Source organism: Globicephala melas, chromosome 3 (genome assembly GCF_963455315.2).
Source record: "Globicephala melas chromosome 3, mGloMel1.2, whole genome shotgun sequence".
Lineage (NCBI taxonomy): Eukaryota > Metazoa > Chordata > Mammalia > Artiodactyla > Delphinidae > Globicephala > Globicephala melas.
This window is the reverse complement of record NC_083316.1, coordinates 88,956,097-88,971,520: the sequence shown is the minus strand read 5'-3', so window position 1 is coordinate 88,971,520 and position 15,424 is coordinate 88,956,097. Positions and strand designations below refer to the sequence as shown.

Here is a 15,424-nt window from a genome sequence, read left to right as displayed (position 1 = left end):
TTTCTAGTACCATGATATTTGGTGGATGGGCTATCTGACATGGTCAGTAAGTTAGATATTTTGACTTATCAAATATTCTTATTTACTGAGTGGTAACCATACATGTAAACTACTCGTTAGTTTTTCACAGAAACTCTCTTTGAGGGATTTCAGGATTTTACAGAAATTATAAGTTCAGGTAATGGTTATTCATTATTATAAAAAGATAGAGCTACTAATTATTTCAGTTCATGGTATTTCAGTTAATAAAATGCAAGGTAAACATTTATTGTATTAAAAAAAATTTCTAAGCCAGTCTGGGTTTAAAAAGTGATTAAAACCACAGAAAATTTTGATTGGTAATATTGCATTAACTTTGCCAGTATTTACTAATATCACCTGTTTATTCTTCCTGTTGCTGTTCCTGTCACTGTTTATTTTTTACTTATTTTTGTTTAGCATTTAATTTTCATTAACAACTTTATGTGGTACATTCTATTATTTTCCGCATTTACAGATGAAACTGAGGCATAAGAGCACTTACTAACTTCCTAAGGTCACAAAGCTAGTAAAAGGTGGAGCTGGAATTTGATTATCTACTTATTGACTAACTCCAGTCTCTGTGTTCTTCACTACTATAATTTACTATTTTCAAGAGAACATATAACTTTTCTTACAATAAGCATTCTGTTTCCTCTTACATAGATTCCTTTTTTTCCAAACTGTAGGACAACAGAAAGAAGAGAGAAATGGAGAATTTCTTTGTCCAACTGCTGACTTTTCATTACCCCAGAGTCACTTTCACCTATCCTTTTAAGCTAGTGGGAACCCTTGCCATGCTCAATTACAGTGCAATTTCAAGATTTTATTAATTTAAAGAAATAGTTTTTTTTAACTAGAAAGTACTACAAGGGAAGAAATTTATCCTTTTGAATATGAATGCATTTTATATATTTTATTTCATATCATAAAGTTAATAAAATCTTTTTGATTTTCATTGGATGTATGAATTAAGCTTCCGTAGTATAGTATAAGTAACTTGTAGAAATAATTAAAATATTCTACTGCTATCTTGAAGTTTGTAAACTTCAAGGGTTAGCAGACAATATTTATGTAACCTACTATTTTCTAAGCTAAGAATAAAGTTAGTTAAGAACTTGTGTCTGAGACTTCCCTGGCAGTCCAGTGGTTAGGATGCTGCACTTCCACTGCAGGGGGTACAGGTTCTATCCCTGGCTGGGGAACTAAGATTTTGTATGCCGTGTGGTGCGGCCAATTAAAAAAAAAAAAAAAAAAAGAACTTGTGCCTGATTTATTTCTGTTTTTTCAGTTTAGGTCCACAGTCTTTTATCCAAAATCTGCAAAGTTCTAAAAACAGAAATTGACAACAAAACCTGACCTAATATTAACTTACTTGATGGCAGATCTAGATCTAAATTAAAACGAGGACTATTTTCAAGTATTCATACATTTTGCTACAGAAATATGAAAGTGTTTGATTTCTGGGTGCTGGCTTAGACCCCAGTGGGAATTGTTAAGTAGTATTTCTAAGCATTTTTTACTACATTTTGCTTTTTTGAAGAAAATCATTTAATTTGGCTGTGCTTTCTCCATTATAGACACTAATCAAAAATAAAAGCTTTTCTTGTTTGCTTTTTATAATTAGGCCTGATGTCATCTAATGAAGTTGATGAAATATTTACACTGTTTTCCACCCTCAAGAAAAAGGGTAGTTTACTTGGCTCTTGGTTTTTTTTTTAATTATTTTATTTATTTATTTTTTTAACATCTTTTTTGGAGTATAATTGCTTTACAATGGTGTGTTAGTTTCTGCGTTATAACAAAGTGAATCAGTTATACATATATACATATCCCCATATCTCTTCCTTCTTGAGTCTCCCTCCCTCCCACCCTCCCTAACCCACCCCTCTAGTTGGTCACAAAGCACCAAGCTGATCTCCCTGTGCTATGTGGCTGCTTCCCACTAGCTATCTACCTTACGTTTGGTAGTGTATATGTGTCCATGCCACTCTCTCACTTCGTCCCAGTTTACCCTTCCCCCTCCCAGTATCCTCAAGTCCATTCTCTAGTAGGTCTGCGTCTTTATTCCCGTTTTGCCCCTAGGTTCTTCATGACCATTTTTTATTTCTTTTTTAGATTCCATATATATGTGTTAGCATACAGTATTTGTTTTTCTCTTTCTGACTTCACTCTGTATGACAGACTCTAGGTCCATCCACCTCACTACAAATAACTCAATTTTGTTTCTTTTTATGGCTGAGTAATATTCCATTGTATATATGTGCCACATCTTTATCCATTCATCTGTCGATGGGCACTTAGGTTGCTTCCATGTCCTGGCTATTGTAAATAGAGCTGCAGTGAACATTGTGGTACATGACTCATTTTGAATTATTGTTTTCTCAGGGTTTATGCCCAGAAGTGGGATTGCTGGGTCATATGGTAGTTCTATTTTTAGTTTTTTAAGGAACGTCCATACTGTTCTCCATAGTGGCTGTGTCAATTTACATTCCCACCAACAGTGCAAGAGGGTTCCCTTTTCTCCACACCCTCTCCAGCATTTATTGTTTGTAGATTTTTTGATGATGGCCATTCTGACTGGTGTGAGATGATATCTCATTGTAGTTTTGATTTGCATTTCTCTAATGATTAATGATGTTGAGCATTCTTTCATGTATTTGTTGGCAATCTGTATATCTTCTTTGGAGAAATGTCTATTTAGGTCTTCTGCCCATTTTTGTATTGGGTTGTTTGTTTTTTTAATATTGAGATGCATGAGCTGCTTGTAAATTTTGGAGATTAATCCTTTGTCAGTTGCTTCATTTGCAAATATTTTCTCCCATTCTGAGGGTTGTCTTTTGGTCTTGTTTATGGTTTCCTTCACTGTGCAAAAGGTTTTAAGTTTCATTAGGTCCCATTTGTTTATGTTTGTTGTTATTTCCATTTCTCTAGGAGGTGGGTCAAAAAGGATCTTGCTGTGATTTATGTCATAGAGTGTTCTGCCTATGTTTTCCTCTAAGAGTTTGATAGGGTCTGACCTTACATTTAGGTCTTTACTCCATTTTGAGTTTATTTTTGTGTATGGTGTTAGGGAGTGTTCTAATTTCATTCTTTTCCATGTAGCTGTCCAGTTTTCCCAGCACCACTTATTGAAGAGGCTGTCTTTTCTCCACTGTATATTCTTGCCTCCTTTATCAAAGATAAGGTGACCATATGTGCGTGGGTTTATCTCTCGACTTTCTATCCTGTTCCATTGATCTATATTTCTGTTTTTGTGCCAGTACCATACTATCTTGATGACTGTAGCTTTGTAGTATAGTCTGAAGTCAGAGAGCCTGATTCCTCCAGCTCTGTTTTTCTTTCTCAAGATTGCTTTGGCTATTCGGGATCTTTTGTGTTTCCATACAACTTGTGAAATTTTTTGTTCTAGTTCTGTGAAAAATGCCAGTGGTAGTTTGATAGGGATTGCGTTGAATCTGTAGATTGCTTTGGGTAGTAGAGTCATTTTCACAATGTTGATTCTTCCAATCCAAGAGCATGGTATATCTCTCTATCTGTTTGTATCATCTTTAATTTCTTTCATCAGTGTCTTATAATTTTCTGCATACAGGTCTTTTGTCTCCTTAGGTAGGTTTAATCCTAGATATTTTATTCTTTTTGTTGCAGTGGTAAATGGTAGTGTTTTTGGCTCTTGCTTTTTAAATTGATTTTTGCTGTTGTTGTTGTTAATAGTAGCATTGTTTTCTTTGCCTAGAATGATTCTGGCCTTTTAAGAGTTATAGGGTGTTGTCTTTGTATATTTATTTATAAGTTTTTTCCTTGAGTGATAATGTCAGTACTCTGAAAAATGACAGATTTTTTAATAAACAGAATATAGATGAGAAAAACACAGTTAATAGAAACTTTTTAGTAATATATTGACTTATAGAACCTATAGTTGGGTGTACTTAAATGATGGAACTAATTTTAGAGTATTCTTTAAGACACATCGAAATGACAGAAACACTTACTATTTTTTTTTGTTTCTTTTTTAAGGCTTTCATCAAGGATAATGATTCTACCTAGGATTCTACCTATATATGCATCTGTAAGCCTTAAGATATATTTTAGGACCTCATTTAAATAGTCTGTACAATCTTGGGGAGTAATTCTATTTCTGTGCTACTGTTTCCAGTTCCTCTGCCCTTACTCTCTGCAAGAGATCACAGTTCCAGAATGCCTTTTAATATGGCGCCAGATAAATGTTGAAATTTCATAGCTGTACACTCCTGTTTAGTTTCATTTTGCCACTTGTTCATCTTCCTAATGTTTTACTGTAGTTTTCCTAAGTTCTGGTATTTGCAGATTGGAGAAATGGGGAAACACAGTGACTCTCTCACCAGTACCTTGAGAAGGAAAGTATAAATAGCTTCTGCTTTGCGTCTGTGAGGGATTTTTGCATTTTCTCTGCTTTGTAAAACTTGAAGATGATATATTTGAAGAGTTTTCTTGTCATGTTAGTATTATAATAACTACAGAACTCTCTTACAAAGAACATAAACTAAAATTTACTGTGACATTTCAAGGTATAGGAATTTTTGGCCCCTTAAAAAGTATATAGTTTATTCTTTACAACTGGAAAAATACTTTAATGAATGTACGGCCTGATTCCCTGAAAAATTTTAAATGATCACTTAATCACATCTGAAACATTACACTTTATGGGATAAGCATTGTAGCTGGTTGCATTGCTCTGAGCTGTTTGACGAGAACTGAACGCCACCTTATTAAATTACAACTGCAAGGGGAATTTTAACAGGCAGCATATAATTACCAGACTTGGAATTAGACCGGAGAGTTAGGTTAATACCCTGCTCTTTTGAAATATACCCTGAGAACTTTAATAACTGTTTGAGGACAAGATCTTGAGTTTAAAAGAACCTTTCAGCCATGCCAGCACATTTTAACCTTAGGCCTAATCGCTCTGAAAAGAGGTGTGCTATCTCTTAACCACTTCTTACAGTACTTGAGGTTTTTTGGCAGAGTTTTTGTCCCTAGGCCTTAACCTTGCTTAAAAGGTAAAAAACCTTACCAAAGATAAAAATGTCAGGACAACTTTTTTGTTGTTGTTGATGACTTTGGGAGAATAAAAGGAATATTGGTTATTTAGTTGATTACAATTTGATATACTTAAAAAGGATTTATTGAAATCCTCCCAGGGGTCACATTTTGTTTCAGGTACTCTGTAAATACAAATAATCATGATTCCTGTTGCCTTGGTGTTCACCAGCCTTATGAGGAAGACAGAATATACAGATAATTATCATTGAGGCTAAATTAAGCTCCTTTCCTCTCCTGTATGTTTGCTGAAAGCCATGAAGAAAGCTCCTCTGATCTCGCTATCTCCCAACAAGTAAAACATCTATGAACAGCCAAAACAAAGATCTTTAAGCACATGCTCTAATATTTTAGGAAAACTTTATATCTTGTTTCCAAGTTCATAGAAGTTTAAAAGGAGTAAATTGGGGATAAATAACTTCGTTCTTCAGGCATGCTAGGGAGTCATAGATTACAATATTTTGATACTAGAGGAAAAGATCAGAAAGTTGTAAAAGGCAGGCAGAATTCAAAAAGAAAAACCAGGGACTTCCCGTGGTACTGCCAAGGGCTCAGGTCCGATCCCTGGTCAGGGAACTAAGGTCCCACAACCTGCCTGGCACAGCCAAAAAACCAAACCATTTGGGTCTTATTTACTAAATTAAGTAGACATAGATTTGAACAGCTTCCATTTGTATTACTTTATTACAACATAGTTCAGTGTTAGTACTAGTAAAAAGTCCCAAACTGTTAGATTATGGTTAGTATACTATTTTGGAAAATGCATTGAATTATATAATATGTTTTAATATAATTTCCTTCCAGAGTATTTTCAATAAAATTCAGAAGTGTTTTTGATCCACAGATGGTCAGATAAGAAAATTATCTAAAATTTCACTCTTCCCTAAGCTCCTATATAGTTGAGTTTTTGTGGATGTGATAAATATCAAAGAAGACAAACAAACCATTCCTTGGGGGACTTAGGGAATAAGAGGTGGCTTTTGCCTGGTTTTACTTCTGTATCTTATTTCTACCTAGATTTGTACATAAAATGTTTTGTCTAGAAACCACATATAATTTTATTTATGTGAAAAAGGTTTTTTGATTCACAATTGAATCTGTAAAGAGTGTAATACTTGAGTAAGTTATAGTTTTTTGCTCTTGCATATAGCTCTAAATGTTAACAGGAGACAGTACTAATGAAAGACCATATAAAAGTCACAGTGGTATTTTAGTTTTTACTTTGAAAAATTTTTAATGTTTAACTCACACGCTTTTATAATCAAGAACAAATGGGTCCTCGTTAGTCCATGACCATTTTGTGTCCTGTTTGTTCTGTTGCTTGTTCTCCTTGAGAAGTTATTTTAAAATCTTTTCTCTTTTTGCTTTTAGTTCCTTATACTCCTGTCATTCTTAGTGGATAACTTTGTCTCTGCTTTCCTGGAGATACTGAAATAATTAAATGTGAACTTTCTTGTTTCCTCTCCTCCATCAGAATACATATTAACGTACTAACATATTAGAATATGTTGGTATTGGTTCCTATTTTAAATTTCTTCTTCAATGAAGAGAGCTGACTTTTCTCATTCTGTGCCTGCAGTCATATCTGACACCTTACATATCTGTTACCTTTACTCCTGGGTTCCTTCTCTAAATTTTCTAAATCCTGGGGGCAGCCTTCATTGATCTTGCTCCCTCTTTTAACTACTTGCCTGTTTATATTTTCTCTTCCACTGCTGAATTTTCAGAATAAATGTTCCACATACTCTGCTTCTGTTCTTTCACTATCCACTATTATTAAATGCCTCAAAATCTAACTCCCTGTATTATTTCTGTATTCTCCCATGTTAACAGTGACCTCCCAATTTCCATAGCCAATTGATTTTTTTCTCTACCCATTTTCTTTGACTTCAGTGCTACCATTGAGCTGTTTGCTCACCCTTTTCTGCTCCATGGTTTCTCTTCCATTGACCTATGTTCGATGCTTCTTTGCTGCGTCTTCTTTGGGGTCTGCAAACTTTTTTTAAAAGGTTGACCAGATAGTAAATATTTTAGGCTTTGTGGACCAAAAGGCAATATTGAGGATATTATGTGGATACTTGTATGACCATTTTAAAATGAAAAAAACATCCTTAGCGTCCGGGCCACTAAAAAACAGACAGGTGGCCGGATTTGGCTTCTGCTCCAGGTCATAATTTGCTGACCTCTGGTATAAAGCTGTTGGGTGACCAGGAGGCTGATACTGCTATTCAGTAAGACCAGAGGATGTCAAGTAGATTTTCTTTGGTAGATAAAAGAGGAAAATGGTGGTGTGCTGGTAGAAAATCCAAATGAAATTTCTAAGCAAACAGCTTATATAATGAAAGAAGGAACTACCTTTATTAAATGTTTACCATTTTCCAAAAATTGTGTAAAACATTTTATCTGTGGTATTCATTTAAACAGCACTGTAGACCTGAAAAGTAAATATTAATATCCTCATTTTACAGATGAGGAGAAGTGAGCTCAGGGAAGTTCATTCATTGCCCAGGCTTGTACTAGTAAGTACTGAGCAGATCCTAACCTAAACTCTATCAGACTTCAGAGCTTGCTCTTGCCATTGTGGTGTTCCACTGCCACGGTGAAAAAGGCTATCATATGTTGTAGATGGAACTTTCACCTGATGTTAAATGTAGTATTTTGTTTCTTCAGTAAAGAAATTGCCTGTGGTAGGTTTTTTGTTTTTCATAGTAAAAAATCTTAGCCATCGATTCATAGTTTCCTCTGACTAGCCCTCTGAGCCAGTTTGGACTTTTAGAGCTACAAATTATTAATAGACATTAAGTTTGAAATTTGTCATAGATAATAACGTTCAGAATGAATTATTAATAGGAAATTATTGATATATTACTTTCTATCACTTATATCACAAATGTATGTTAATTTCTGGGGAACGTACTTTAAAGACGATTAATTGTTGGCCCTTTTTAAATAAACTGATATCACTGAAAGTTGTCTATGTAAAGTCGTTCGATAGCACAGTCTTAGTTAACTTCCAAGAGCTTACAGGTGCTTCACAATTCAGACAGATCTCCTTAGATGCTTTTCTGGGAAAAGGAACTGTGATTTTGCACTTAGAAAAATACCGTTAAATGCAGTGTTAAAGAAGCAGCTGCACTTTAGTGGTTTAGACTGAACGAATAAGAAGGCTAGTCCATTAATTAATTGAAAAACAAAAGAAGCAGTGTTTTCGAGGAAGGTCTTGAAAGAGTGATCTGGTCCTGAAATGGGAAAAAAGGTGAAGTGATTGTGAAGACATTCTTGGTGGTGGGAGGAATAGTTGTGATGAAAATTCGTATTTGGGGGACAGCATTTGGAATAAAGCATATATTGGAAGGAAAGAGTTGGATGTAAGGATGTACTCATAACTAGGATCAGATGTAATAAATCATAAGTGCCATTCGAAGTTCAAACTTTTTTTTTCTGTAGGCCAGTATTTTTTTTTTTTTTTTTTTGCTGTACGCGGGCCTCTCACTGTTGTGGCCTCTCCCGTTGTGGAGTACAGGCTCCGGACGCGCAGGCTCAGCGGCCATGGCTCACGGGCCCAGCCGCTCCGCGGCATATGGGATCTTCCCAAACCGGGGCACGAACCCGTGTCCCCTGCATCGGCAGGCGGACTCTCAACCACTGCGCCACCAGGGAAGCCCTAGGCCAGTATTTTTTAAAGAGGGTTAAGATATATTAAGTGGCACACAGACAAGTGTTTTTAATTTTTATCATTATATATTTATATTAGTGTGAATCAAAAAAAATATAGCTAGCACATCAAATTTGGAACTTTATGGATATTGCTTAAGAGATAACTAAAATGTATTTGAGTGAAAAAAAACTGTTGTTTAAAAAAAGATTTGATAATAGTTGCTGATGACATTATTTACTAAGCACTGTTAGAATGTTTTCTATATATTAACTCATTTATTCCTCAAATGAACTCAATGAGATAGTGGATACTATTATATTTACCTGATAGGTGAGGCAATAAAGGTACAGAGAGGTTAAGTAACCTTTTCACAGCTAATAACTGGTGCATTCAAATCCAGGCCAGCTGACTCCAGAACCTGTGTTCTCAACTGCTGTACCTTAAGACACAGTGTTAATGTACAACTGTAGCAAAAATTGTGAGGACTGTAGGCAAACGGCTTAAGTTTATGAAATGCAGCTTTAGTAGAGAGGAACTGTTGAAAGTTTTTGGAGTAATGTTAGAAATGTACTGTTTGATATAAATGGAAGTGATAGGAATATTCAGAATGCGTTCTTTGAGTTGAGGGATTTGGGATTAAGTTTAGGGACACCAGTTAATAATTGATTGTCTCAATCTAGGTTTGGAGAAAAGCACTTGAACCAAGGTTTGTTAGGGGAAATGGAGAAAAAGGAGCTAGGACATAAGAGCCATTGAACAGAAAGAATGGAAAGTAGAAAATGACTTAAAAGTGGGGAGTTTCTGAAGAGTCAAAGATATGTGGTTTCCAGCTTAAGGGCAGGATAATACCATTAGATAGAAAATCAAGAAAGGGACTTATATGGCAGATGAATTTTGTTATAAAAATATAATTTTTAAAAGGAGGCTGAAAATCTAAAAATGTTTGGTGGGCAGTTAGTGGTTATAAAAGCTTAGTATGGTGATCAGGGCTGGGGATATATATTTAAAAGTTATCTACTTCGAGGTGAGTGTTATGTGTAATGAGTAATAATGATGTAGGCCAGGGGTCTGCAAACTTTCTTAAGGGGCCAGATAGTAAATATTTTAGGTTTTTTAAACTAAGAGGCAAAATCCAATATAAATAGGTAAAAAAAAAAAAAACATTTTTAGCTCACATACCATAAAACAAACAAACAAAGCAGGCAGCAGGGCCAGATTTGGCTAAAAGGCTATAGTTTGCCAGTCCTTGACATAAGCTTCTTAAATATGTTGACTGTTTATCATAGACATTCTTTTTCTATTGAAATTTGGAGATATTCTATCAGTTATTTCATTAATTCAGAAAAGTTCAGAAGTTTCATATGTTATCTTTCTGGACAGGATCAATCTCTGAGAGAAATGTTTAAAAAATGAAATTCACTTTTAAGTAGGTGTTAAAAATTGCCAGAAATTAATCTAGAAATCCAACCCTACTTCTTAAAAACATTTCAAAACTGGAGTTGGTAATTTAGCTGTGAATTTGAGAAGCTTCATAGTCAAGGGAAGTTAGCTCAGTAAGCTCCTTTAAAACTATTTTCTGTGTTAGATTTTGACACTGATACAAGTCTGGAAATGATTTACTTGATCTTAGATTATTCTTTGGGTCACAGAAAATTTTACAGAATATAAGCAGTTTTGGCTCATACCCAGTGAAGGAACACCTTTTATTTGCTATGCCAGGGCTCTGTTCTATTTCTTCTCCAGGATATTTGGGCCCTGAAAATTGGGAGTTGATTTTATTTTTTTTTTACTTCTGCTAACTTCTCAGAGCTCAGATTAATGCTGCTCTTCGTTAATTGCATCTTGGGTTTATCTGCCTGTAGAAGGAGACAATACCAATTATCACTTCCTTTCAAAAAAGTAGATTAAATTTTGTGATTTTGGGGTTTCTTAAAAGTCAGTGCACAAAGGGTAATATCTTTAAGAGAATTCTTGACCAGAATGGTTGATATGGTTAGAAAAAGCATTTAAGATTTATTTTCAACACTGTTAAATAGTATTTTAGCTTCTGGTAGTATAAGATGTCTGATGCTTTGCTGTTGTTGAATGTGACCAAATTAACCAAAGTTAAATACGTATACTATCTAACAGTAATTCTTCGGAGATTTTTTATTAACCCTTTTATCACACTTTTTCATTCCTTATCGAAATATTCTCTTGAGTTGAAATTTATTTTGTGTTCACAGTCTTACCAAAGGACTTCAGTAAAGATTTGTCAGTGCTGCTTTTTATGAATTGAATCTCTCTCCATTGTAAAGTGTTTTTTGTAAAAGGAAGAAAAAAGTAAGCTTTTAAAACATGGTAATAGTGAAAATTATTCATAGAGGATGTAATATCAGTTGTCAGTATGTAATTAGAAAGTTGTTTTAAGTCAGGTGAGTAATAACTCTATTATTTATTCCAGATAGCATTTAACCTGGCATTATCGAATAAATTACTGAAAATTTTGCGTAGAAGTATGTCTAAAATATAAAGAACCTGTGTCTAAGCACCACAAAATTAGTTACTTTAATGAAGAAAATAATAAATTGATAATTTCATAACTTGCCATATGCTATGTTCATTTGAAAAAGTTACATTCTGCTGAATATTTATCTCTGTATTTATTTGTTTTTTTATTTATTTTTATTTTTTTTTTGCGGTATGCGGGCCTCTCACTGTTGTGGCCTCTCCCGTTGCGGAGCACAGGCTCTGGACGCGCAGGCTCAGCGGCCATGGCTCACGGGCCCAGCCGCTCCGCAGCATGTGGGATCCTTCCGGACCGGGGCACGAACCCGTGTCCCCTGCATCGGCAGGCGGACTCTCAACCACTGCGCCACCAGGGAAGCCCTGTATTTATTTTTAAAATAAGTTAAAATTTAATTGGCACCTGATGAAACATGTAGAGCATCAGTACTCCACTCTCTACCATGATGCCTGGTTAACACTCCAAATGATAAATGCACTTGTAATGACAGTATATTTCTGTTCTAAATTTGCAGTTCAGAATGCAGTGATGGAGAATGGTCTGCCTCTTTGCCTCATCGATTTTCTGGTACGGAAAAAGATCAGTCCTCAAGTGATGAAAGCTGGGAGACTCTGCCAGGAAAAGATGAGAATGAACCTGAACTACAAAGTGATAGCAGTGGTCCCGAAGAGGAAAACCAAGAATTATCTCTTCAGGAAGGGTATGTTAACAGTAAGATTTGTTATTTTTATGCGTACTGCACAAGAGTGTTATACATCACATTCAGATGTTGGATATGCTATTAATTGCATTTACAAGCCCTATGTAGGATCAGTAGATCCTGCTGAATTTTGTTATGCCTTCGGTGTTTTCCAAAGAACAATTAAATTGAAAATACTGGTAATTACAGTGTCTTGTCTTAGATACAGTATGTGTTTCCATTTTGCTTTATTGAAGAAATGTTGGACATTTAAGAGATCATTTTGGTAAGTCAGGTATGAGTGAATCAGAGCTGCCATTGCTATTCAGTGAAGATAATAGCAAGGGAGAAGGGAAGCCCTCAGAGGGAAATCAGTGATTTTTTCATGGAAATGCAGGCAGTAGGAAAAGTTGAAGTTTTAATATTTCTCTCTAATTGCATTGGATATCTCCAGAAATTAGTGGTTGATGATATATATCTTTGTCTTTTCCTAACTTTAATGGGAATGCTCTAGTGCAGGGCTTGTCAAATTTGTATTACAAAGGGCCAAATAGTAAATATTTCCAGCTTTGTGTGTCAGTCTCTGTTGGAGCTCCTCAGTTCTACTGTTATAGTGTAAAAGTAGCCATAGACAATATGTAATGAATGGGTGTAACTGTCTTCCAACAAAATTGTATTTATAAAATTGGCAAGCTGGAAATAACCTGTAGGCCATAGTTTACCAGCCCTTGCTCCACTAGTATTTCCCTAGTAAGAATGATTTGGGGTTTTAGGTTTATTTCATACATGTACACACACACATACACAATTTTTTTGTCTTAAATCACACCAAGGAAATTAAAAAAAAATTTTTTTTTAAATTGGGGTATCGTTGCTTTACAATGTTGTGTTAGTTTCTGCTGTACAGCAAAGTGAATCAGCTATACGTATACATATATCCCCTCTTTTTCTGGATTTTCTTCCCATTTAGGTCACCACAGAGCATTGAGTAGAGTTCCCTATGCTATACAGCAGGTTCTCATTAGTTATCTGTTTTATACATATTAGTGTATATATGTCAATCCCAATCACACTAAGGAAATTTTACCTGTTTGTATTTCATAGGTTTCTGGCAAGAATGTTTGTTGAATTTTATTAAAGTCTTGTTAGCACCAATGGAAATGATATAATGATTTTTTACTTTTGGCCTAATGATCATGAGCAATTTTATTTATTTATTTATTTATATATTTGTGTGTGTATATATATACACACACATATATATACACAAATATATATATATATTTGTGTGAGAGTGTGTGTGTATATCTTTTGGTGTTTAAATAGCTATTTATTCCTTTAAAGACTGTTAGTATTTGCTTGTGAAACCTTCTAGGCTTGGTGTTTTGTTGTGAGGGAGTATTTCTTTGATAATTAAATTTTTTTTCTATAATAATTGGTTCTAATTTAGTCTCTCAAGGGAACTATTTTGGTAAATATGTTTTCTTAGGAAACACCTATTTCAACTTGGACATTACAATTTTTACTTTTCAAAAAGTTTAAATTTCCAGTTTGAGATTACTTCTGTAAGAAACTCTGGAGATAAAGCATATTAGAAAATTTGTAAAGAAAGAAATGTAAGAACATAATTGGTTTTGATAGTGGTAGGTTGAGGTGGCATTTTTTTCCTCTTCCTAACTTTATGTTTGATCATCTCTAATCACTATTAGTTAGTTTACTAAGTTTTATTAATTTTTTCATATGTAATTTGTGATAGTAGCTATTCATGCAACAGATATTTATCGAGCATATAGTATGTGCCAAGCATGGTACTGGATCCTGGGATTATTATCAGTGAACACGACAAATAAGATTCTCCCATGAAGTTTACATTATGGTGGGAGAGGCAGGTAATAAACAAGATACAAATATGATAAATTACAAACTGATAATTACTGTGAAGGGAATAAAACACTAATGTGATAAAGTAACTGACAGAGGCTTACATTAATTAGAGTGATCAGGGAGGACTTCTCTTAGGAATTGACTTTTGAGCTGAGCTCTAAAAGATGAGAATTAGCAGTTAGTTGAAGGAGAGCTTTCTAGGCAAAAAGAAAGATGAGAGCAGAGGTACTGAAAAGGAAAGGGCTTGGCATGTAAGACGGTAGTGGGGCTGAAGCAGATGAGTGGAAAGAATAGTAATATGAGATGAAGTTGGCAGGAACCAGACTATGCAGGACATGTAGCATCTGGAATTTATTCAGAGAGCAGTGAGATTTTAAGTGAGGAATTAACTGATTTGACACACATTTTTAAAGGATCACTCTAACAGCTTTGTGGAGATCGAATTGGAAAGGGACTAAAGTAAAAAAGAGGATGAGAGTGGATTAGGCTGTGAGGGGATGGTAGTGAGAATTTAAAAAGGTGAAGAGGTTTCAGAATATTTTTGAGTTATAAGTATTAGGAAGGATTGGGTGTGAGATGAGGGAGAAATCAGTCAGTTATGCCTAGGTTTTTTGGTTGGAACATTGGGTAGATGTTAATGTTGTTGACTGAGATGAGGAAGCCTGAGGAGAGGACTGGGAAGTAGGAACTCCTTTTTGAAATTTTCAGTGCCAGTGAGACATGCATTGTAGACGGCAGGAGGCACTTGGATATTTAACCTACAAGTTTAAGGAAAGTATCCTGAATTGTAGGTAGATGTACAGGTATATGTATAAACAGAAACACATTTGAAAATCATCAGCTACTTGCATTGATATCCTACAGTAATAAAACCGGTAGTTTGATTAAAAAAAATAGAAATCAAGTGGTGAGGGGGAACAGAACTAAAATGCTGGACAGCAGTAGTATTTCAGTTGATGGGGGAAGATCAGAGTTGAAGTGTATAGTTTGGGAGAGGTCTGAAAGTTAACTGTTGACATGTTAAATTTGTATGGTAAAATTTCAAGGGTAACAACTACAAGAATAAATACAGAGTATATGTATTGGAAACCAGTAGAAGAGGAAAAAAGGAGTTTAAGACATGGAAAAATAACATTTAAAGTCAATCCAAATAACAGTTAAAAAAAAGGAAGAAAAAGCATAAAAAAGGGAAGAAAAATAAAGATGAAAAAGCAGGATGTAAGAAAAAGTCCTGTAATAAACATAAATTGCTTACTCTCTGCTTGTGAAAGAAAAGCTTCAAATCAGTTGGATTTTCTTAAAGTTAAATGCTGTTTACAAAAGACACACTTAAAGCATTAATATACAGAAAGATTGAAAGTAAAAGGGCAGAAAATGATATTTCAGGGAAACACTAACTAAAAGAAAATGGACTAATTATACTAACATTAGCAATTTAGACTTAAAGACAGAAAAAGCATTAATGGGGAGAGTGGAGGTCACTATGTAGTAAGTCCAATTTACTAGTAAAATGTAGCAGTTTTAAACTTGAATGCACAGACTTAAAATATATACATCAAAATTTAACCAACCTTGAGAATATTGACAGATTTTCTGTCAT

At 34.6% G+C, this 15,424-nt stretch overlaps 1 protein-coding gene across 2 annotated transcripts in view; it reads left to right on the top strand.

Annotated features, from left to right (window-relative positions):
* PJA2 (praja ring finger ubiquitin ligase 2) overlaps positions 1-15,424 on the top strand; it is a 78,866-nt gene that overhangs the window by 30,842 nt on the left and 32,600 nt on the right. For both annotated transcript variants that reach the window (XM_030869908.2, XM_060296091.2), the window contains one exon: positions 11,776-11,961. In XM_030869908.2, the coding sequence (XP_030725768.1) occupies positions 11,776-11,961 (186 nt within the window). The remainder of the gene's footprint in view (positions 1-11,775; positions 11,962-15,424) is intronic.